Raw genomic sequence first — 23,640 nt, forward strand, 5'->3', positions numbered from 1 at the left:
AGTTCTTAGGGCTCTTTTACACACTGAACAGGTTTGTAATAGCCAGAAGGAAACGTCGACGATCCTCAGTGTGTCGAGGTGCATCGACTTAGCAACCTTTTTTCCCCAAAAAGCTGCCCATCGATATCTGACGAAGCAGAATCGAAAATTCCGGAAGAGATATCTGTAAGGTACACATTAACTATGACTTTTCTCTGAACCAAAGTTTGTGGAGCTTACACACATCAATTAGAACAATTATGATATAACGGTTTTCGAAAGCAACACAACAAATATATTCAAAATATATATTTCTACATACATCCATGGAAATAATGATGTTAACACAAGTATATAGGTTTAAAGGCATAATGAGAGCGCACAAAAAGTATCCAATATCAAAGGGGGATTTCCCTACTTCGTTAACATTTCTTATCCTTCTTGTCATCTTTATTTGACTTTTTAAAATAATCGATACCCTTTTGGATATCCTTTTTCAATTGTTCCACCGCTATACAATACAATTTCTCCTCATCTGCGCTCAACTTCGGTAAACCCAAATTCTTTTCCACACCATTTTTGCCTAACTGCAAAGGCGTCGAGAAGTAAGCGCAGTCACTAACATCGGAAGCTACAAATGAACACTTCACCGGCTTGCCATCGCCCTTTAGACCTTTCAACAAAGCTTCTGTGAAGAGGAGAGCTGCGTGCGCCATTGAAAGCGTAGCGGAACCGCCACCATCCTGATCTTTAGCTTTAACTACCTCCGTGCCTGCTTCTTGTATGCGTTTGATCAATTTTGTGGCTTTTTCCTTATCCAGTTTCAATGCCGGCTTACATTGTGAGAGTACAGGCAAAATTGTCTGACCGGAATGACCACCAATTACGGGCATAACAACTTTCGATGGTTCTACGCCTAATATTTGAGCAATAAAAGTGCGTGAACGTACTAAATCGAGTGTGGTAACGCCGAATAGACGTTTAGGATCGAAGACATTCTTCTGTAAAAGTTATGCAAAGTTTAAATTTTATAAGTAAACTATTGGTTTCCAAAAATGAGATACTTTTTTTAGAATTTCCGCTGCCAGCGGTACGCAAGAGTTAACGGGATTTGTGACTATGCAGAATAGAGCCTTTGGACATTTTTCCGCAACAACGTTTGCGATCTCCTCAACAACACTCGCATTCTTATTAAATAGATCTTCACGCTTCATACCGGGTTTGCGTGCCGTACCACCTACCACCATCACAACATGCGCCTCTTCCAAAAACATGAAGGAAAACACAATTAAATTTAGAAGATGAAAATGAAAAAAAACTGCGTATTTCTCGTAGTTTTAATTCAACTCACTCTCCAAGGCGGCTGGTAAGTTTTCCGCACATTGAAAGCCCTCAATAGAGATCTTTGTATCGATGTGCGACAGATCGGCATACACGCCCGGTGTCTTCTTTATGTCGTAAATGGAGAGCTTACTCACAAGTTTGTTACGTTTAAGGAGCAAACACAATGGTTGCCCAATACCACCAGAAGAACCAACCACAGCCACTTTAAAATCATTCTATGGGAAAATAGAGATTTTGTATGAGAAATTACGGTATCTAATACCAACATACTCTCGTGGTTGTGCCGAAGTTGCGCACAAGTCGTGTGATCTGCCGAAATTTCAAACTATTCATCTGCAAGCTAGACTGCGACTATTTTTTCGGATTTATGCTTTTATTTTGTGAGTTTGAAAAGTCTACAAAATAAATTATAAATTCTTGTCTTGTCGATGTTCAAAATAATGAAGACATATTTCGCTTTCATATTGTATGAAATAATTTATAAAGTAGGTTTTGTTTGGCCTAAAATAACACAGTGGTACAGATATTTTGTATTAATTAGTCGGTTCAACTATATAAAATATTTTTTTTGAGTTAAGATTCTTCGCAAATTTGTCGACAGGAAGTTAAATTTCTTCTTTTTAATTCTTCATTTCCAAGGGTTGACACAAGGATTCAGCTCTTCTTCTTTTTTATTGGTGTCAACACCGCTTACGCGGTTACCGCCAGTCGCATCTTCTTTTTGCAATGTGGCGCCAATTGGAAATTCCTAGATCCTTCTCCACCTGTTCTTTCCAACGGAGTGGAGGTCTTTCTCTTCCCCTGCGTCACCCGGCGGGTACTGCGACAAAAGCTTTCAGAGCTGGAGTGTTCGTCCATTCGGACAACATGACCAGCGTAATCACCGTCTTTTAATTCGCTGAACTACGTCAATGACTTCTTTCTCTTCCTCTGCTTCCTCAGGTGGACACTGCATCGAATACTCTCGGACCTTTAGAGTTTTTATCCGTTCAGACGACATGATCTAGTCCGCGTAGTCAGACAAATACTACAGAGATTGCAAGAGAACTCGACATCTCTTGCGAGTCCGTTCGAATGATTTTGGGAATGAAACACCGAGTTTTTTTCAAAAAAGGTTACGGTACTCAGGGTCTCATTCGACATGCTTCATGGTACGAATTCCGATCTCACATTCATGGAGAGTATTATAACTGCTGACGAAACATGAGTTTATGAGTTTGACATGCAAGCAAGAGAACAATCACCGGAATGGAGGGAAAAAACGAACCGAACCCAAAAAGACCACGCCAAAGCCGCTCAAAAATCAAGGTGATGCTCATTATTCTTTCGATATTTGTGATTTGGTACATTATGAATGTGTTCCGCAGGGACAAACAGTCAACAAGGAGCTTTATTTGCCCATATTGAGGTGTTTAGGTGAGAACAACTGTTGAAAACGGTCGGAATTGTCGCAGAACAATTCATGGATTTTACACGATGATAACCCACCATCCAAAAACGCAATGAATACCATCGATTAACAACCGTATTCACCAGATTTGACTACGTGTGATTTTTTCTTGTTCCCCAAGCTAAAATTGCCGCTTCGTGGAACTTGTTTTCAGTTGATCGAAGAAACAAAACGGCTGAAAGGCGTTCTAGAAAGTGTTTGCGAAAAGTGTTTCGAGGACTGAAAAAATCGTTGGTATAAGTATGTATATTACATATGGTGGGGATTCCTTTAAAGGCGATAAAGTAAATATGAATGAATAATTAAATATTTTGCGTTTTATTTACAATTTCGGGAGAAGAAATTCCGGTTATGAGTTTAAATATATTGGCCTATGAAAAAAAAATTAAGTATGAAAATTCAAAGTTTCCGATTACTAGTGAAATATTAAATGCAATTGTTCAGATGTTGACAAGATCGTTGCCTAATATAATATAAAAATAAGAAAGCTTAATTTGCTTATAAAATTGTCTAAGCTTTTATAAAGCTTAGGTCTGTTATTTCGTGCGATCGTCCGCCTTTATGCTAGACTAAAGCTTCAAGATAATTTGATTCTAATATTTTTTTTAACAGCTAACAGAAACGTCGTACTCCAATACTTATTGTGGTTTCTTTGTTTGTCTTCGTTGCGTCCTCTGCAATTACCTCACATTAACAGAGTTGCATGGACCTACAAAATATTTCATTCTCAAACTTCTTTTCATCACGGTCTTGGTTTTTTCGTAATTTTCTGCTTTTCTATTCTTTTGTCAAATTATTTTAAGCTCCCACGTATCTTCACACTGTGAAGCCCTAAGAAACAAAAAAAAACAACAATTGAAAACTAATGAATTACTGCAAAGCTATGTTTTTTTATGGATCTACTATGCCTATGTATATATGTATGTATTTGTCTGCCTCTCACTTTAGCATCATCTAACTACATATGTACATACTCATAGACGCATATATGGTATAGTGCGTTAATCATATACATACGTACATATTTGTATATTTAACCACGCTTTGCCCGAAACCTCTCTTACATTCATCAATTTTATTTGCGTATATTTTATTTGCTATCAAATTCAATTGTTACTCACGAAATTGTTGTATTTGCTTCTGTGCGCCGTGATTGAATATGTTGTTATTGTTTTGATGTTTTTGTGATCACACCTTGAACTTCACCGAATTTTCGCAATTTGTTTTGTTTGACTAGTTTTCTAGAGATTCACATAAGCGCATACAGTTAGATGTTTTCTATTTTGATAAAGGGTGTTCAAATAGGTGCGTTCATGTTACTAATAAGTAAAATATGGTTCTCGGTAGTCATATTAAATTTATTTGCTTGTCTTCACATTAGTCCAGCTTAACTTTCAAGATGAATTAGAATTTTCTCCAGTTATGGAGGAAGACAAACACAACAGATCTTTGAGAAATCTTTATATTATATTTGACGGCTTTCAAAATATCTAATTTTTACCTTATTAAATTCTAAAACACCTCTAGAATATTTTCCTAAATTTTCTAGTTGATCTGAGTGAGATTTTCGGAGATACAGCCTTTAGAACTTGTGCTTTCGAGGCTTCGTTTTTCTGGCGTTTTTCTTGAAACTGAGTTTTTGAAGTCGGTTGGCAAGATTTCTCGAGAACTACTTAACCGGTCTTCATGAATTTTTACAGGTCTTTGAGATACAGTTCCTAAAGACTTGGACGAAAATTTTTTTTCGATTATAAATATTTGAAAAAAAAAATCGCGAAATTTTCATTTTTTTTTAATGTTTGCCAAAAATCCAGTTTTCAGTTCTATTTTCCTTCGTCCAAGTTGAAAAAAGTTGTTGAAAAAAGGAGGTTGTTTTTACCTGAGGAAACCCATGTAATCCCTTAAAGGCTTGTTCCAGCATTGCTACCTCAAAATATAAAATAAGCGTTTTAAGAAGTTCTGTTTTTGTCTGAGAATAAACGGACTCGAGCCCTTACGACTCTTATGAAAAAGCAAGTTTTAGCAAGTTGAGTTCATAATATCAACCTCCACTTTTCTCTCAGATCATTTAAGATGTCATAAATATTGGAAGATCGTTTTCAATACTTCTTTGCACAACTTGACTCATACTATAAGAACAAATTTTTCTGGTGGTTTGGTTTGATTTCTCCACTCCTTAATTATATATAAAATTCCTCAACAGAAGTTCGAATATAACCCGGTTGCAACTTCGCTTTTTATAAAAAAAAAAAATAAGATATCTAGTACCTCTCGTACCCTTTAGTTATGTGCTATATTTAAGTTAAAAATATAAAACGTTCTGACATAGGTTTCAATAAACATTTTAAAATCAATACAAAATTAATAAAAAAATGCGTATCGAATTTTCTCCAATAAACAAACCATTAAAGAACTTATGGGAACATATAGTATTAATGTGAATCAACTCTTATTCCACAAAAAACATGGAAACATAAAAAGTCTTAGCTCGGGCGCATAAATCTGTGTGTGGCTGCTTTCAGACTTAGACTACGTGATCATTTGAGTTCTGCATTTTTCTACGAGCTTCACAAATTCGTAGTCCAACTAACACAGTCAAAACTGCAAATTTAGAATCTTATATGTTAGATACTATGAACGCATACGCTGGACGCCCCATTGCGTTGACGTACCACACGCGCTTCTCGGTGTTCTTATGAGTTTTATTTCTTTTTATACTCTTGCAACATGTTGCTACAGAGTGTAATAGTTTTGTGAACCTAACCTAATTTAAGTAAAAATGTAGACATCTTGACATGATACGGGTTCGTAGATAGGCATAATAAGACCACTGGCACGCCCACAAATCGCTATTAACCGAAAACCTATAAAGTTCCATAACTAATCACTAAATTAAGATATAAAACTGTAGTTTGGTAGAGAGGATCGCAGTTGCACCTGTTGGGAAAAAAAATCTTTAAATGTGGGCGTGGCCTCTCCTTGTAATAAGTTTAATGCACATATCTCCTAAGCCACTAAAGCTACAACAACCAAATTTGCTAAGTAGAAATCCTATAACAACTTCTATCGACAGTGTGAAAATGGATGAAATTGGAGAATAACCCCGCTTACTCCTCATATAACGGTACTTTTCAAAGCACCTAAACGAACAATAAATCCAAAACTAAACACGACATTAAATTTTAGTTCTGAGATGGTATGAGACGGTTTTATGGAAGACGGTGTCAAGTAGGACGATGGACGTGACACCGCTCATTTTTTGGTAAAATCACAAATCTCGGGATCCGACGAATGGATTTCGGCTAAATTTAGTACGACACATTCTTCTCATATTCCTACGTCACAATATAGCAATATTTTTAATTCCATTTGATTCTTTCCAGTACACAAATCAAGAAGAAATTAATGCAATAGGATAAAACTTTGCGCTAATAATTATTTTAAAGTATTCCACCTTATGACCAAAAATTGTTCAAATAGAACAAAAACTGTTCAAGACCCTAGGCACCGAATATATGGACCCCAGTACCTATAGTTGATTTTTGGCCGAAAATATCGGCCAATGTATACCTAATAAATGAAGATTTTCGAACTGGGTGACTTTATACCGGTTATATCGGCCAAAACTTGTCTGGGAGTTATCTTAATAAAATTGAGAGAGCTTGTTTTACTCATAACAGTGTATGTTTATGTCTAAATTAGATACAATTTGGCCAATATTTGATGTAGCCCCCATTTAACTAATATCAGGATTTTCGAACATCCGACTGACTTTACTCCGTATGAGTAGTGATTGTATGTGAAGTAACTTAATGAAACCCAGGGAATATGTTTTTAGTATGTGGCATGATAAAAGTTAATAGATAAAATCGGGTCGATACTACCCAAACTCCCATATACTACATATGAGTATCGCTTTACTAACAAACCTTGTGCCCAATATGTCGGTCAATTTATGAGCTATGTGTATATATCATATATATAAAATTGTTTGGATTCCGATCCTCTGGTTAACGTTTTATGCTTTAAGTTATTACCCAGGCTTTGGTTCCCACAAGTTGCAAGAGTATAAAATGTTCTGTTACACCTGAACTTAGCCCTTCCTTACTTGTTTACTTCTTTATTTTCCGCTGCGCGGTAGTTAAGTGTTTGTCATGGTTGTTGTTGGCGTTCGTGAATTTGCTATTTTGACTGCAAAAAAGTGACAAAAAATTATTTTTGGACTTTCATGCAAGTTCCTTGGAGCGAGTTTGCCTCACATCAATATTCGTCTATTAACTACAATATTTTCTATGTATGCAATATGCGTATACAATGCGTTATTATTGTTTTTGTTGTTGTGACAAATGTCTTGTACCCCGCTGCTGCTGCTTTGTCAAGCACATTTTTAGTGCTATAGTCATTGTTGTTGTTGTGTTGTGTCATTTTTCACGATCATGCGTTTGAATATTCGATGCGAATGAACTTTTCAAGGTGATTTTAGCAAATGCTTTTTAGTCGCATTAGACGCACCGCAAAATACGATCACAACAGCAATGAATATGCTAGAAGAACTTACGTAATACTTAGAAAATGCCACTTTAATGGACAGTGTTGCACATCTTAAGAATATCATGACATAAATTAGTTACATACATATATTACAATGTTTGCATAAATTATTTAATAACTTTCTTTTTAATTTCTTTATCTCTGTCTTGGTTGTTGCTCTTGTAGCGGTTATCTAATTCTAGCTTGGGTGGTAAGGATCGGTTGTTATCGAAATCACTCCACGCTAGGACCAGGAAACGTGCTGATTCAACTGAGTCGGATCATAGCGCGAGGAGTGTTAGATGATTAGCATACGTCGGGTATTCAGGTATTTAAAGAACTGGAGAGTCATACGAGGACTCACGACGTACAACATATGTATGTATATTTGGAATGTCGTGGTTGATTCTGGATAAGTAGGACTTTAACCTGCTACAATACCCAGAACGAAGTTGAGCTGGTCACTCAAGATTCTCGTGGCAACTCGAGCTCCTCGTCTGCAACGAGATTAAAAGTACGCCATTCATTAAGAGGGAGTTAGAGAAGGTGTTAATGTCCCCATTGAGAATAGAGGTCAGTGTGTGTCTAAAGTTAGTTGCGTCCGAAGTCTGGTCGGCGTACTGTGTGAAGTCGTCGACGTAATCCAGGAAAAACCTCTTGATGTTCCTAGGAGGTGGCTTCGCTTCAAGCAAGCGACTGCAGGGATGGTTTCTACGAAAACTGCTTAGAGTGGAGCTCATTATGTTTCGTGACCGGAAGCTTGCGGCCTTCATTGTGCAAAATATACAATCGGAGACATCAAGAGGCAGCCTGTAATAGTTTAGAGTGCAGCATTTTGACACGTCTGCAGCTTCTTCGTCTGCGTTCCACTACATACAGACCATATGGGTGTGCGGTAGGTTATGTCCAGCTGGCTGATTGCCTTGTATGTTGGCAACAACGTTTCTTTGTATTTTTCCTGCCTTGGTCTTAGGTTAAGGTCTCCACATCAATTTCAAGTTCAACTTCGGTTTCAGTTTTGCCTTTGCTTTAGATATCAATTAATGTTTAGTATATTAGATGGAGTATATGCTTTGGGTAGTAGGATGGGGCTGACAGATCGAGAAGACTCCAAAAAATGTCAAGATCAAAACACCAGGAAAACAATGGAGCATCTCAAGTGTACTTGTCCTGCATTGGCAAGATTACGCTGTAAGCACCTGGGATATAATACACTGGAAGAGGTATCGATAGTGAGGTGATAGGGTCTGTTAAAATTCGCATCAAGCGGAGGCGTCTTAAAAGATCTCTACTTCTCTTGGACCTAGGAACTGAACTCCATCTGATATCGCAGAGGACCAAAACTGGTCTATGCATGGCTTATTGCCTACCAGTTTAACCTTACCTAATCTAACCTTTGCACTTGTCCTGCATTCGCAAGGCAACGCTTCAAGCATTATGAGGCACACAGTATGAGATACTTAATTATGTACGAGTATCTTCAGTGAGACCACCTAAATTTTAGAATTCGTCAAGCACTGGCATCCTAAAGGCTGATTAAACCTCATGGACTACATGACGCCACTCCATCTGGTATCGCTAAGAACTAAAACTAACTAGACTCCCCTACCTAACCTAACTAACCTACGGAGAAAACATGTTTTACTTTCATCTGGTTCCTAGAAATCAGAAAACCACAGAGATTATGGTTTAAGAATTTAATTTACTTGGTTTAGAGTTATTAAATCGTAAGCAATCGTTTTAAGGTAAGAGATTTTTATAGGAAGAATGACCACCACTAAAATCAATTACTATCTTTATGCGAAATTTAATTATCAGAGCTTCAAAAGACTTTCTTTCGAGCGACTTGTCTTGCCACCCTCGTAATTACACTTAGTTTTCGCATTTAAACGCGTTGTTTACCTATTATGCTATGCGCTATAATTCGCATTCTATTTTATTCCCCACTAGTTGCGTTTCCCCACCTATTTGTTATTCTTTTGAGGCACTCTTGCTGGTTCTTACAATTTTATTTATTTATAATTTTTTTTTGGTCGGGAACTCGAGACCTGTTTGCGGTGCGTTTGCCGCTTGAGACGCTGGCTCCGCGGTCGGCATTGTTGTGACTGATGTTGCTATTATTGGGCTTTATGCTAGTGCTGTTGCTTCTGCGGCTATGTTCTTATTGTTGTTGTTGTGCGCTATGTTGTGTCTATTTTGTTAATTAACTTTTGCGAGTGTGTGTGTGTGCGAGTCGAATATGTTTGTGTGCGCATTGTGTGCGTTTGCATGCGTTTTTGTGCGTTTTCTCTGACTTTTTGCTCATTCCCAAATTGTTGTCTATCTTTTTTCAAATTGCTTTTTGGTGCGTTCGTTTGTTGTTTGCGTTTATAATGTTGTTTTTTTTTTCGTTGCCTTTTAATTGGCGCTCTGCGCGCAGTGACAAATTTTGCATGCCGAGTGGAATGATCGCCTGTACACTTTTCAAGGTTATACGTTTTTTTTTTCTCTTCACTGGCTTTGCTGGCAGTTCCTACATTTCTTGTCGCTGTTTCGGCCGTTTGGCCCGGCACGCATCCGCCTAGACCATATACACGATAATTTATACTTTTAACTATCGCTGCTAGGTTGCCGTTGGGGCCTCTGCTCGCAATACGCATTTTTTATTATTCTCTCTATTTGATTATGCAAATGCCCGCTCGCTTGTGCTGCATAGTTTTTGTTGCTCACGCACTTGAGCGTTAACAAAAACACACAATGCCAAAAAAAAGCGTTGTTGTTCTGTTGAAGTCAATTGAATTTTGTTTTCAGATAACAAATCAGGTACAGTGTGCAGCGCTGAAACGCTGAAAAACTCCGAAGAAGGCTATTGGTAGGCGCAAGTTTTTGTAGAATTTTTTTTTGTTTGCTGGCCTTCAACCTAGTTTTAGATTATATTTTTTTTTATTTTCTAGCGTTTGCTTTTATTAATGATCTAGAATGTTAAGCTTTTTGTAGAATTTTATTTTTAATTTCTGTTCATCTTTTTTATGCGTTGCGTTTCACTTTTATTCAAGGGTCTCACACATCTTTTCTAGAATTCGCATGTCTTTTTTATTTTAAGAATGTTTAAAATATTTGTTTAGTTTTTATTTGAAACAATGTAATTCTTGTTCAGTTGGACTGACAACTTGTTATATAAGCTGAGGAATTGAATTTACAACTACTAGGCATTTAATATTGAGTATTAATAGTTTTAGACTATTAGAGAGTATTTATTTAGGAAGTGAAAGAAGGGAATGAAACGAGACAGGGGAAAAAACGATAAGTACAGCTACGCCGAAGCAGATTATTCACAAATAAAATTAATTTGATTTTAATCGTCAGTTTGTATGACAGTATATGCCATAGTGGTCCGATCTAAACAATTTGATCGGAGATTATAGCGCTGCCTTGGAAAATAATTTGTTACAATTCTTGTGAAGCTATCTTGTGAAATGAAGAAGTTTCCATACAAGAATGTGATTTTCATCGAGCAGCCGTATGGTAGTTAAGCAATATTCCCCTTCAGCTTCTTATGAAGAAAAGAACGTTAAACTTCAGATCTATATCTCAAAATCTGATGGGCTAGTTCGGGTATAGACAGATAGATGAACAACGTCCGGATCCAATCAATGCATTGAGCAACGCTCTGAAAATGTTAACCATTTCTCAATACCAATTGGCGCTGTGGAATGGACGCGCTAACCACCTTAGTAGGGATCGAGGCTCATCTAAACCCTCTGCCGTACTTTGGGTCGGGCATCTGGTTGCAATACAACTCCACATTCAACTAACCAAGTGTAAGTTCTTCCCGCATTCAGGTGTGAACCACAACCATTACGATACTCTTCGAGGGGCCAGTCCGCAATAACAGGTTGGAGCGAGCTCCAAGGGCTTCTGTCCCCTGCAGAAACAGAATTAGGTCTCTCCTCAGACCTCGTAGCCAAAATTACTACCAGCTGAGCTTTCATACTACTCTGGACTGGTGACCATGGGTTGGAACCCACATGCACATCAGACGCACACACCATTCACACAAGAAGCTAACCCTAATATCCAGTTAAATCCCTTCACCTAAACAATTCACGCGCAAACGACACGAACTATTCGGCATTCCGATTAGTGGAGATCATACCGCTAATATCAAAATGTACCCAGATTCCCAATGTCCAAGTAAAGGGTGATTTTTTAAGAGCTTGATAACTTTTTAAAAAAAAAAAAACGCATAAAATTTGCAAAATCTCATCGGTTCTTTATTTGAAACGTTAGATTGGTTCATGACATTTACTTTTTGAAGATAATTTCATTTAAATGTTGACCGCGGCTGCGTCTTAGGTGGTCCATTCGGAAAGTCCAATTTTGGGCAACTTTTTCGAGCATTTCGGCGGAATAGCCCGAATTTCTTCGGAAATGTTGTCTTCCAAAGCTGGAATAGTGCTGGCTTATTTCTGTAGACTTTAGACTTGACGTAGCCCCACAAAAAAAAATAGTCTAAAGGCGTTAAATCGCATGATCTTGGTGGCCAACTTACGGGTCCATTTCTTGAGATGAATTGTTGTCCGAAGTTTTCCCTCAAAATGGCCATAGAATCGCGAGCTGTGTGGCATGTAGCGCCATCTTGTTGAAACCACACATGTCAACCAAGTTTCAGTTCTTCCATTTTTGGCAACAAAAGTTTGTTAGCATCGAACGATAGCGATCGCCATTCACCGTAACGTTGCGTCCAACAGCATCTTTGAAAAAATACGGTCCAATGATTCCACCAGCGTACAAACCACACCAAACAGTGCATTTTTCGGGATGCATGGGCAGTTCTTGAACGGCTTCTGGTTGCTCTTCACCCCAAATGCGGCAATTTTGCTTATTTACGTAGCCATTCAACCAGAAATGAGCCTCATCGCTGAACAAAATTGTCGATAAAAACGAAACGAAACACATTTCGAACCGAAACACTGATTTTGGTAATAAAATTCAATGATTTGCAAGCGTTGCTCGTTAGTAAGTCTATTCATGATGAAATGTCAAAGCATACTGAGCATCTTTCTCTTTGACACCATGTCTGAAATCCCACGTGATCTGTCAAATACTAATGCATGAAAATCCTAACCTCAAAAAAATCACCCGTTATATAGGGCATTCTGTAATAACACGCACCCAAACCTAGACCCTCGCCACCTATCAGATAGACGCCTCTAATGCAAAAATGAATTCAGAGGGACATGTCCCGTAAGAAGAAAACCCAGACTCGAACAGAACCTGAAGTCTGAGTTACTCTCAACAAACCTAACGTCCCGGACAGACCGACAATCTGTAATGATCTTTAAATTTCTCTCTCAGCTCAGCATCATCAAGCGGAAGAACTGAGTACAGAGAAGGTCTGTAGAGATCTCTTGAATATCTATGAGACGATATCGAACGAAAAAGTGTACAAGTTTGCCAAGGTTATGAGCCTCTCTAGGTGTATCCGAGGCAGAGTTAACACTAGACCCATTAAGAACGATCAAGGTAGATTTTTATATACATTTTGAACATATAATTCAGAGCAGATGAAAATCAATAAGCAACTTCTAGATAACTAAGCGGATTTGGTTTAAGTATGGGCCAGACTACTACAACAGAACATTGTCCACTTGGAAAGCACGAGAAAAAAGTGGGTCCCCACTATAACAATATTTTCCGCAGCTGCAATCTAGAAGATAATAAGGAAACAGTTCTCCATTTTCTCTGGGCCTATGCAGCTCTATCACAAAGCATCTAGAACTAATCAAGCAATAAATCTTGAATGGCTGTCTACCAAAATTATAACGGATATAAGTGGTTTCATTCAACAAACAAATGGTTTGAGCGCAAAGATGAAACAAGATAACAAGACCATAAAGGTCTAAAGGAAGCATCAAAATGAGGCATAGAACGGTAATTGAGCTAATTGGAGGGTGCATCCCTAGCTAACAACACGCTTGAAAATACAAAATAATGCCTAGTATCTAATTCTAATCAATACGGACCAACGTTTATTGAACTTTGCTGAGTTAGCAGTTCAGCAAACTGCCACACGCGACCACATATGCCCCCATTTGGTCCACCTACGCAGTTTTCAAGTGCTAATATATACATACATACCTACATATAGATGGATGTGCTTATATATATGTATATTATTTTTAATTAATTTCCAAACATAACTTTTTTGCATTATAGCTGGTCTGATCTGTCCGACAAATGCCTGAAAGATTCGTCATCCAGCATCTATGCAATATTTTAATAAATAAATGCTCCCTATTATTTTAAATTCGCTATTTTCAAACGTCCATAATTTATGTACTTAAAAATGTCACACACACTGACTTCTTTTAACAAATTTCCATTTAATATATTTGTATGTGTGTATATAACTTTCATTAAAATGGCAGAGAGAACGCATAAATAATTAAAAATACATTTTTTTTCACGCAAAAAGTGTGTCAATTCAGCAAAACATGTGTGGAATATACACATACAAACATATTGACGTAAATACATGAGTACATACATATGTATTAATTGATGTATGTGGTTCACATAGGCCTACTAAGCTTATACAAATCTATTTAGATCGTCGGGTCGTAGCGTCTATGTACAATGAACTAGGGTTGGTATGATTTTGTTTTTCCGTTTGGTACTCTGAAAAATTGGTTCTTAGACACATCTATGAAAGTTTCTCCAGGTAAGAGCTTTTAATTATAAAATTTTTAAGAAAAATATTGCCTTACAATAATCAAACTTTAACCGTTAATATCTTTTAAACGGTGTTTTATGAAAGAATCGTAAGGCAACTTTTTGTAAAGCATTCAATTTCATATAAAGTCTATGAAACGAGATATTTTGTCCAATAATTGGAATGGATATTTGAATTTTTCTGTCTGATAATATGAAAGAATGGAACACTGAAAGGCGGAGAACCTTTCCATTATAATTTAGTGTTGAGAGTGTGTAGTCGAAAAGACCGAAACTCATATCGTCAGCTTCCTCGGACTCCGACTCTTCCTTTTAGGCTTCTTGCTCATACTTGACGAGACTTTCTTATTTGTGTCTAAGAATCTATTTTTCAGAGTACCAAGCGAAAATAAATAATCGAATCTTTTTGACCCACCCTAGTATACAACGTATTATCTGTATTTGATTCTATTTTAGTTTACTTTTTTTTACTTTGAGGGTCGTTATAATGCCGCACGTGTAAAAAATGTGCTGAAATTAAGATTTTAATTTCTTTGAGAAAGTTTAACAATGTTGTTTCAAATTGATAGTCATAAAGAAAGTATGTATTAGACTTAAGTTCCATTAGTCAAAAGTATTTCGAAAGCCATGTAAACTATGGAAGTTTCTTCAAAGCTTAAGCGATCACTTAAATTATCAAATCGAAATTATTTTTTAATTATTTGTAATATACTTAGAACTCATTACCTATTTAGCATTGTATGTTATTGAACAAGTCCTTGGAAAACCACATACCATACATAGATTGGTTTACTAAAGGTAACCTAGCCTTTCTATGTGCATACATATATGTATGTGGTTTTTCAAAGACTTATTCAATAACTTTGCTCAGGACAAGTAGTGCAGTAAATTTCCTGCGTTCTACTCAAGACCGTAGGGACCTCGCAGTCGCACAAGAACTGCTAAGCGCACGCGAGGTCCAACTCGGTCCCTCTGGTTAGATCATCGGCTTTGCAGTTGCCAACGATTCCGCTATGACCAGGCACCCAATATCGAAATAATGATATCCAACCAAGATCCTTTGATAATAGATACCTGATTTAGTATTGTAAATTTGGAAACTATTTATTCTAAAGCTGAAGTCAATTGCCGGAACTAGTGTTTACGACACTCCGACAACTGACTAGCTTCTTGTGGATAAAAGGACGGGTACATAAGCTTTATATCTATTTCTCAAAAACTGAGGGATTAGTTCGCGTAACTACAGAGATAGATAGATATACAGACGAGCATGGCAAAGTCGACTTAGCGTGTCATGCTGATCGTTTAGACATCAATTTTATAAGGTCTCTGAAGTTTCCTTTTAGTAGTTACACAGATCGTGACAAACTTAATGTACCATTCACAGGGTGCTCAACTGGTAGTAGCGAAAGCTACAAGGTCTGACCGAAGACTGTAATCTGGTATCACGGGGAGCAGTTAGCCCTTGGAGTTCGCTCCAATCTGCTCATTGGGTTTGGCTCTTTGGGGAGATTAGTGGTGGCTGTGGTTTAAGCCTAAAGACAGGTAAAATTGAAAAATTCAATTCAGTGTTGTCTCTTCCACCCGACTAATTGAAACCAAAAAATACGTGCAAGAAGTATTTATTATTTGAGGCCCTGATCCACGCATTGTATTGATTTTTAAAAAAGCACCCTGAGGTTAGGCTGACTTGGGTAGGTACTCATGTAAATCACAACGATTGTTGTTCCATTCAGAGTAGTTCGTTCATTCTACAGAAAATTATGGATTTTTCTTGTTAGCATTTTTACTTTCATTTGACAAACTAAATTAAGCTTATAGTTATTTATATACAAGTCATGTACATATGTATATATACTTGTATACATATATGACTGACTTCACTATAATCAAAATACTAAAAAGTATTGGTGAATATATGAATGAATGTATTTGTTATGTGTGTGTGTGTACAGTAATTGTGTGTGTGTGTAATAATTTGTTTATAGTTCTTTAGCCATATGAATGTTATTATTATTTTCATTTTCATTTATTACTTTTGCACATTCTATTTTTATTCTATTTACGTTATTGCTCCATTTCCCCATTTGTTTTTACCTAACAAAATAAATTTTTATTTTATTTGTTATAAACTCAACGCAGTCAGATAGTGTGAAATATGCGTGCCACACATAAAAAATATGGTAACAAACAAAAGCGCACACAGGCACATAAAAGTTCACATGTATACCACATATACATACATACATACATCTAACAATATTCTAAGTTCAAGGCATGTATGTATGTATGTATATATGTACATACATATGTGATTATTAGAATATTTTCGCAAACTATGTTTTTATATAAGCGCAATTTATAACTCAGTGAACAACAACAAAAAAACATAAACAGAAAAATTTGATTTTTAATTACAACAAAAAAACATTCTGTGGTGAAAAAAATATTGAATTTAGTTTGAAATTAAGTAAAAGTAAGTAAAAAGTGCAAAAGAAATGAAATTTCAATATTCTTACAAGCGAAAAAGCAAAAAAAGGTGGATTTACTTAGAATTAGTATTTTCAGCACATAGTGGGTCCCAACACATAAATATAATATACATATAGTACATACATATTTACGCGCATACATATTTACTAACGCATATTTGAATTCTGTCTAATTATGCCCACTGGTGGCGAAATGTGCGTAGAAGGGGCGAAAGAAATTGCCCAATTAACGCAAAAAAAACTTAAATATGCGAGTGAAATTAAAAATGAAAGCATAAAACATAAAAACAAGAAATTCTCGTAAAGACTGCCGAATTAGTTTCAAGGTTGCTTTTGTAATAGTTTATTGGCAAATTTTAAATATGTCTCATAAATATGTATTTACAGAGTGAAAGTATTTTATTTTTTGTTTTTGTTTTGAATTTCAGTTTAATTGGAAAGACAGCGGAAAAAAACAAAAACAAGTAGTTAAGTACAAAGCTCGATCAAGCTTGGCCGACATTCGTTGTAAGTGCCTCTTTCCTATAATCAATTAGAAACATTTGCTTAGAATGTTTTATGAAACTGATAACCTAATGACTTGTATTTTAATAAGCCTATTTCAATGTGTTCTTCTTTTCGATTTCAGGCAAGTGAAATGGTAAAAATGGCAAAATTGATCTCAAATATTTTATTTCATCGAAAGATTCACGGTTCTGAGTCTGAAACCGTGCCACCTTTAAAGTAATCTCCACTAGATGTAATACACTTACGCCAACCAGTCCTCGAAACACTTTTCATAAGCACATTTTGAATTGGTGTTTAGCAAACTTTTTTTAATCCTCGATCGACTGTGGAAACGGATTCTACGGAGCGCCAATTTCAGTTTGGGGCCATGAAAAAATCACACGGAGCCAAAGAATAGGTAGTTGCTCAATGGTATTCATTGCGTTTTTTTTATACTCTCGCAACAAAGTTGCTAAAGAGAGTATTATAGTTATGATCGTGAGGTTGTTTTTGTAAGTCCCTAAAACTAAAATGTCAGATATAGTCTATATATACCAAAGTGATCAGGGTCGACGAGTCGAGTTGCATCCGGATGTCTGTCCATGTCAAAATATCCGTCCGTCCGTGCAAGCTGTAACTTGAGTAAAAATTGAGATATCATGATGAAACTTGGTGTACAACGTTTTCTTGGCTCCATAAGAAGGTTAAGTTCGAAGATAGGCAAATCGGCCCCTTCCATGCCAAGCCCACAAAATGGCGGAAACAAAAACCTATAATTTGGACATCAACTACAGCCATAGATAAAGATATTCTGAAAGTGAAATTTGGCACAAAGGATCGCATTAGGGAGGGGCATATTTGGATGTAATTTTTTCTGGAAAGTGGCGTGGCCGCCCCCTAAAAAGTATTTTGTACATATCTCAGAAACTACTACAGCTATGTCAACCAAGTTACAGTATCGTTTTCCTTTAGGCATTTCCATATACAGTTCAAAATATGGAAGAAATCGGATAATAACCACGCCCAACTCCCATACAAAGGTTATGTTGAAAATCACTAAAAGTGCGTCAACCGACTAACAAAAAAACGTCAAGAAACACAAAATTTTACGGAAGAAATGGCAGAGGAAGCTGCACCCAGACTTTAGTTAGCGTTAAAAATGAAAATGGGCCTTTGGCGTCGCCCACTTTTACCAAAAACCAGATCTCAGGAACTACTCTACCGATTTCAATGAAATTCCAGTATATAATTTTCCTTAACACCCTGAACGGACATGTACGAAATATGGGTGAAATCAGTTGTTCACAACCACGCCTTCTTCCAATATAACGCTATTTGAATTCCATCTGAGTGAAAAACTTCTCTTTATAATATACACTTAGGAACAAATTATGATAGCGGAATAAAACTTTACACAAATACGGTATAGCTGAGGTATCGTGGAAAAATTGTCGTGATCGGACATCTTTTCAAGGTTTATATCGAAAACATAAGAACTCAGTGCCTAACCTTCATAACCTAATTTTTCACCGAAAAATACCTGTAAATCTCTCAGGAAATTTAATTCTAATTACTTTTACAGCAAAATAAAAAAATATGTAAATGACGGATAATGAAATCTCGATTATTACTTATCAATGCGAGAGTAGGTAACAATGTTCCTGACACCCGAAAACGTAGGAGATTCCTTACTTGTTGATTTTTAATTTGGTCACAATTGTACCGTTTTTGAAAAAAAATCAGTTTTATCGGGACGAGTCGACCGAGAATGCATTTCATACCCAAAATTTCCGTGAAAATCATTCCTACGGACTCGCGAGAGATGTCGAGCTCTCTTCCTATCTCTCTAACACTTCCCTGATGAGTTTCAAGCACCATATTCTACGCTTTTTTACAAAAGCTGTTTCATTGGGATACCTACTTAAGCAGCTGCTGCAACAAAACTGGTTGACAATATCGCGAAATTTGGGGTATAGTAATTGGAACAGTCCTACCAATTTAGCAAAATATGAAATAATTTTCTATCAAGCGCAGTCGATTACAATTTCCGGGTGTCTTTCAGTTTTTCGAGATATCGATCTGAAATTTTTTCACAGGGCCTTTTCTTCCCAAAATATCGAATCACTATATTATACAACTGTCATCAAAATAACTAACCGATCGGAATCAAGTTCGTGGTTGGAAATTCTTTTTATTTGACGAGATGTATTCACCCAAATTAGCCATTGATTATTATGTAAGCAATTTTGAAATTTTGGCATAAATTTTTCAGATCGGATCACTATAGCATATAGCTGCCATACAAACGGAACGATCGGAATCAGGTCTTTGTATGAACATTTTTCCATTTGATGATATATCTTCCAGAAATTCGGCATTGATTATCATCCTAGACAACAATAAAATCGTTGAAGAAATTGTTCAGATCGGGCAACTAAAGCATAGTTTTCTCATGTTTATGATTGAGATAATGAATTTTTAGAATAAGTGGTTATTTTCAATATTTTCAGGATGTTTTATAAGCCATCTAACTTTTGAAAACATTTTGTCTCAACAGGTGTACCTGTCGATACAAATCGCCGAACTTGTCGAGATCATGTACTGAAGTAAATGACATTACCGAATATCATAATTGCGCGAAGTAAGTGAGTAATGTAATGTAAAACGCGAAAATGAAATATCTTAAAGCAACTGCAATCATTGATTAAATTACACATACAATCGAGTCGTGTCTACATATACTCGTACATATACTTGTGTACATACATACATCTACGAATACTTTGATATTTCATGTGGTGGACGTGCGTTTTTGCAATTTGTGCGTTTAAGAAACCTACGCTGCTTCGCATACAACAACAAGCTGCTCAGCGTATAATTCTAATTCCGGCGACAATGAAGAAAGCCAACAACAAAGCGGCGAGCAAATGCAAACAGGTCAAACAATAAATTTGAAGAAACTAAAATACAACTATGAAATTTAAAAAAATAGTACTAATGTATAAATAACTCAAATAAAATAAAAAAGGAATTCACTGCGTTTGCTTGCGTGTTTGCTTGGTGGCTCGGGTGATTTTGCAGTCTTTCGGAATATGTTGCTGCTCGCTATTGCTATCTTTATTCATATATAAGTATGTACATACATATGTACACACTTAAGTATTTGCTGCTATTTCGTCTAAGTCGCCAGCGCAGCAGCGTGTCAATGAACTCTTTATGCGCTCTGCGCTGCGATGCGGTAATTTGCCAAAAAACACAAAAATCAAAAAAAAACCAAAACGACAAAAAACATAAATACACAAAAAAAAATTTTCTATAGCAAAAAATTGCTTGCTTTCATGCGTCAAGTCGAGTGAAGTAATAGGTATATATTATATCACCTACATACATATATGTATGTATTTATATCAGCAAAAAATATATTTGCATGTGTGTGTGTGTGTGTGTCAACAAACATGTGAGGCGTTAAGCTATTCGGCGGCAGCACCTTTAATCGCCAACTTCATGAATTATATGCATATCAATTGTTGTATGTGTGCGTGTGTGTGTGTATGATGTGCGGCAGCACGAGTGCAATGACTGCTGGAGTACCACAACTGAGCAGGCAACAAGACCTGCAACAACAAGTGTGTTATTAGCAACAATAATTTGCCATTAAAGTGGCAAACATTTGAAAATAAAGAATTGCTTGCTTCCTTCTGACGTTTGCAGTGACACATGCATACGTATATACACATAAATGCTTGATAGCGCCTTCACAATCACGGCACGAAAAATGTCTATGTTTGAAGTCAGCTGTCTACTGCATGGCCCACGCAAAACTTTTGCACAATCGGGCAGTCAATAATTGGGGCAATGCCTTTGAGAAGTGAGATGTATGTATGTATGCTTGTAATTAGCGTACTTTGGATTATTTCTAAGAATTTTTTTCTCACCGATAAGATGCAATCGGTTTAGAAGTTGATTACACCACCTAAAACCTAAAAAGTCTGGGGTTTTAAAAATACTTACTATATATGTATGTATGTAGTACACTGCAATTTCATTTTCCCAAGAATTCAGGCAGTTAAGCCCCTTGATTAAATATACATCCCTGTGGTCCTTCCTGTGGTGGATACGTGGATCTTTTGTTCTGAGTTAAAAATATTATTCTAACGAATCATGTTATTCTCACCACTATGGTAGATAAAAAAGTACTTCGTATGTTAACCATAGAAAAATTCATCCCCATACTATACATGTTGATCCACTCACAGAATCCTAAAAATTAACAAACTTTTCAAAGGCTTCACTCTGATAAAGACCCGGAGAGCAACACCATAATGCCGCTTGAGTGGAACCCACAAAGAATCACAAATCGCTGCCTACTAAAAATAATGCTTGATTGGTGTTATGCGAACTAGGCGTTAACAACATAACTTGGAGAATATCAGTATTATTTGAACTAGGCAGTATTAACATAACTTGATATGGTGCAAAGGCAACATCCTTAATCGTCTGAGATGAAAACCTTTTTGGAGCTCTGTGTTTCAGGATGTCTAATAAGAGAACCTTTGACCTTATCCGCGATGTTTCTCTATTACATATATATATATATACCCCGGGAAGAATGCCGAACTAACATTTAAGACAAGATCCAAACTTATTTTCTCCGATTCATAAAGCTTCTGGCTTAAGACGGTGCAAGGACAATAGCCCTAAAAAATCTTGTAGGAACCTTGTGTTTCAATATATCTAATAAGAACAATGATCTTACTTTAACTGCGATGATTTCCTATTACATATACACATACCCAGGGAAAAACGTCGACCCTATTTTTTCAGATTCCTAAAGCTTGTTTCTCAATAAAATCGAGCCTCTCTGCCAACAGTTCAGCGAGATGGTTGCAATATTCACTTCCAAACACTCTGAAAAGGATTCTTATGATGAATTATTACAGAAGCATGAAAAACCTTGGTGCGGTAGTTGTATATTTCAAGCAGAGGTCTTTCAGCAAAGCCAAGCAGCAATCAAGGCTTTAACATCGTTTCAAACATCGGCCAGAAGTTTATTGGAAAGCAGGGCAGCAGTGGAGAGTGTCGCTAGAAATAAGCGGTTTCACTTCTTCTGGTTGCCAGGTTATAAAGGCATCGGGGGCAAGGAGATAGTGGTCAAGATTGTCAACTGAGGTATACAGCTGACACCCGAAAACGTGATGATTGGAAACCCCTAGTGTTATTTATACGACGATCTCGACAGAAGCATGTTAAGGAAAATCAAAACGCGAACGTGGACCGTTCCACCTGGGTGCGAAACTGTAAGAGTCATGTGTAAAACTGTAGATCGGAAATATGAGTACAAAATTCCGACGGGCACTCGATAAAGGGACTGTAAAAACAACGTGGTATGAGACACTGGAAGAGGTATTGATAGCGAGGCTATGTAGTCTTTGAAATTCATGTCAAACGCAGACATCCTAAAGGATGACTACTTCTTATGAAAATCATAACTGTACTCCATCCAGTATCAAAATTACCGAAACTACTCAATAAGTGGCTCACTAGTCTTCCATACCAATCTAATCTAACCTAAACGGTCCTCTTAGACTAACCCATTTTGTTTTTAAAGTTGATCTTCGCGTTTTTAAAGTGTTATATATAACTATTTTGATTAATATTCTCTTCATTGAAAGCCAAAATAGTAGAGATATGAAGACTAAATCGATGAATTCAAAAGTTTTCGCAAGACGGTTTTGCTGCAGGAGCTTGCTTAGCGAAAAATAATAGCATAAATTATAAAATAAAAATAATAAATAATATTACAACAAAGTGAATTCGAAAAGAATGAAGAATAACAACACAACAATACTACAACAACTACAACAAACAACAACACAATGCGATAATAGCAATCAACCGACTGACCGAATAGTCAAACAGCCAACAGAACGATGAAGATGAATCGCCATTTTTTTGTTATTGCTTTCTGCGCGTTGTTGACCACTTTTTGCGTGTGCTACACGCATTGCATTGTTGTTGTTATTATAAGTGCCTATTCTTGGTAACGCGATTAGAAATGGCCAACTTTGAGCAAAGTTTCGTACTACGTACGGCAAATGAAAGACAACATTCTGAGGCGGATACACATAGAAACGAAAAAAAAAACAAAAACAAATGCGGCAGTGAAGTAGTGTTGCAGGCAAATGGCCGATAAACGCAAGGGGCATAATTGCAAAAAATACAATCGTCGTTGAATGCGAAAAACTTGTATAAAACATCCAACGAGCTAGAGAGAGCTCGGAAGAGTGCAGAAAGAGAGAGAGAGAGAACGAAAGTATGAAGATTGCTAAGTGAATTTGGTGCGATGGCGTTCCAACGACAATGGCGGGCAGCATAGGGAATGTGGGAAGCTTGGGAATGCACGAAAAACAACACGCATTCATGCAAATGTAAACAATTTATAAGCAAGTACATATGTATATATGTATATGTATATATGTACGTAGTGTATGTATATGTATGTCGGGTGCAAAGAACTGCTTGGAGTGAGCGCTCCCGGTTGCCAAGTATTGCATCATCGCGGCAATACATTTACGCCAATTTATAGGCAGTCGTGCGATTTTCTGTATGTATTAGTGTGTGCGTTGCTTTCGGACACACCCGGTG

General features: G+C 36.7%; 1 protein-coding gene across 1 annotated transcript; it reads right to left on the reverse strand.

Moving 5' to 3' along the window:
* Window positions 1-231: 231 nt before the first annotated feature.
* On the reverse strand, window positions 232-1,763 carry LOC105232353 (malate dehydrogenase, mitochondrial). The gene is made up of 4 exons (XM_011214016.3): window positions 1,594-1,763; window positions 1,331-1,538; window positions 1,044-1,240; window positions 232-980 (listed from the first exon to the last, which is right to left on the reverse strand). The coding sequence occupies exons 1-4, from the start codon at window positions 1,654-1,656 to the stop codon at window positions 402-404; spliced, it is 1,047 nt and encodes a 348-aa protein (XP_011212318.1). The 5' UTR covers window positions 1,657-1,763; the 3' UTR covers window positions 232-401.
* Window positions 1,764-23,640: the final 21,877 nt, after the last annotated feature.

Source organism: Bactrocera dorsalis, chromosome 1 (genome assembly GCF_023373825.1).
Source record: "Bactrocera dorsalis isolate Fly_Bdor chromosome 1, ASM2337382v1, whole genome shotgun sequence".
In the NCBI taxonomy this organism is placed as follows: domain Eukaryota; kingdom Metazoa; phylum Arthropoda; class Insecta; order Diptera; family Tephritidae; genus Bactrocera; species Bactrocera dorsalis.

What these genes read in the sequence shown, in the direction of transcription:
- LOC105232353 (XM_011214016.3), bottom strand. Translation starts at nt 1,656, where the DNA reads ATGAATAGTTTGAAATTTCGGCAGATCACACGACTTGTGCGCAACTTC. An exon ending in ACTTCGGCACAACCACGAGA is followed by an intron (nt 1,539 to 1,593) that starts GTATGTTGGTAT and finishes ATTTTCCCATAG; the next exon opens with AATGATTTTAAAGTGGCTGT. An exon ending in CAGCGGAAATTCTAAAAAAA is followed by an intron (nt 981 to 1,043) that starts GTATCTCATTTT and finishes TAACTTTTACAG; the next exon opens with AAGAATGTCTTCGATCCTAA.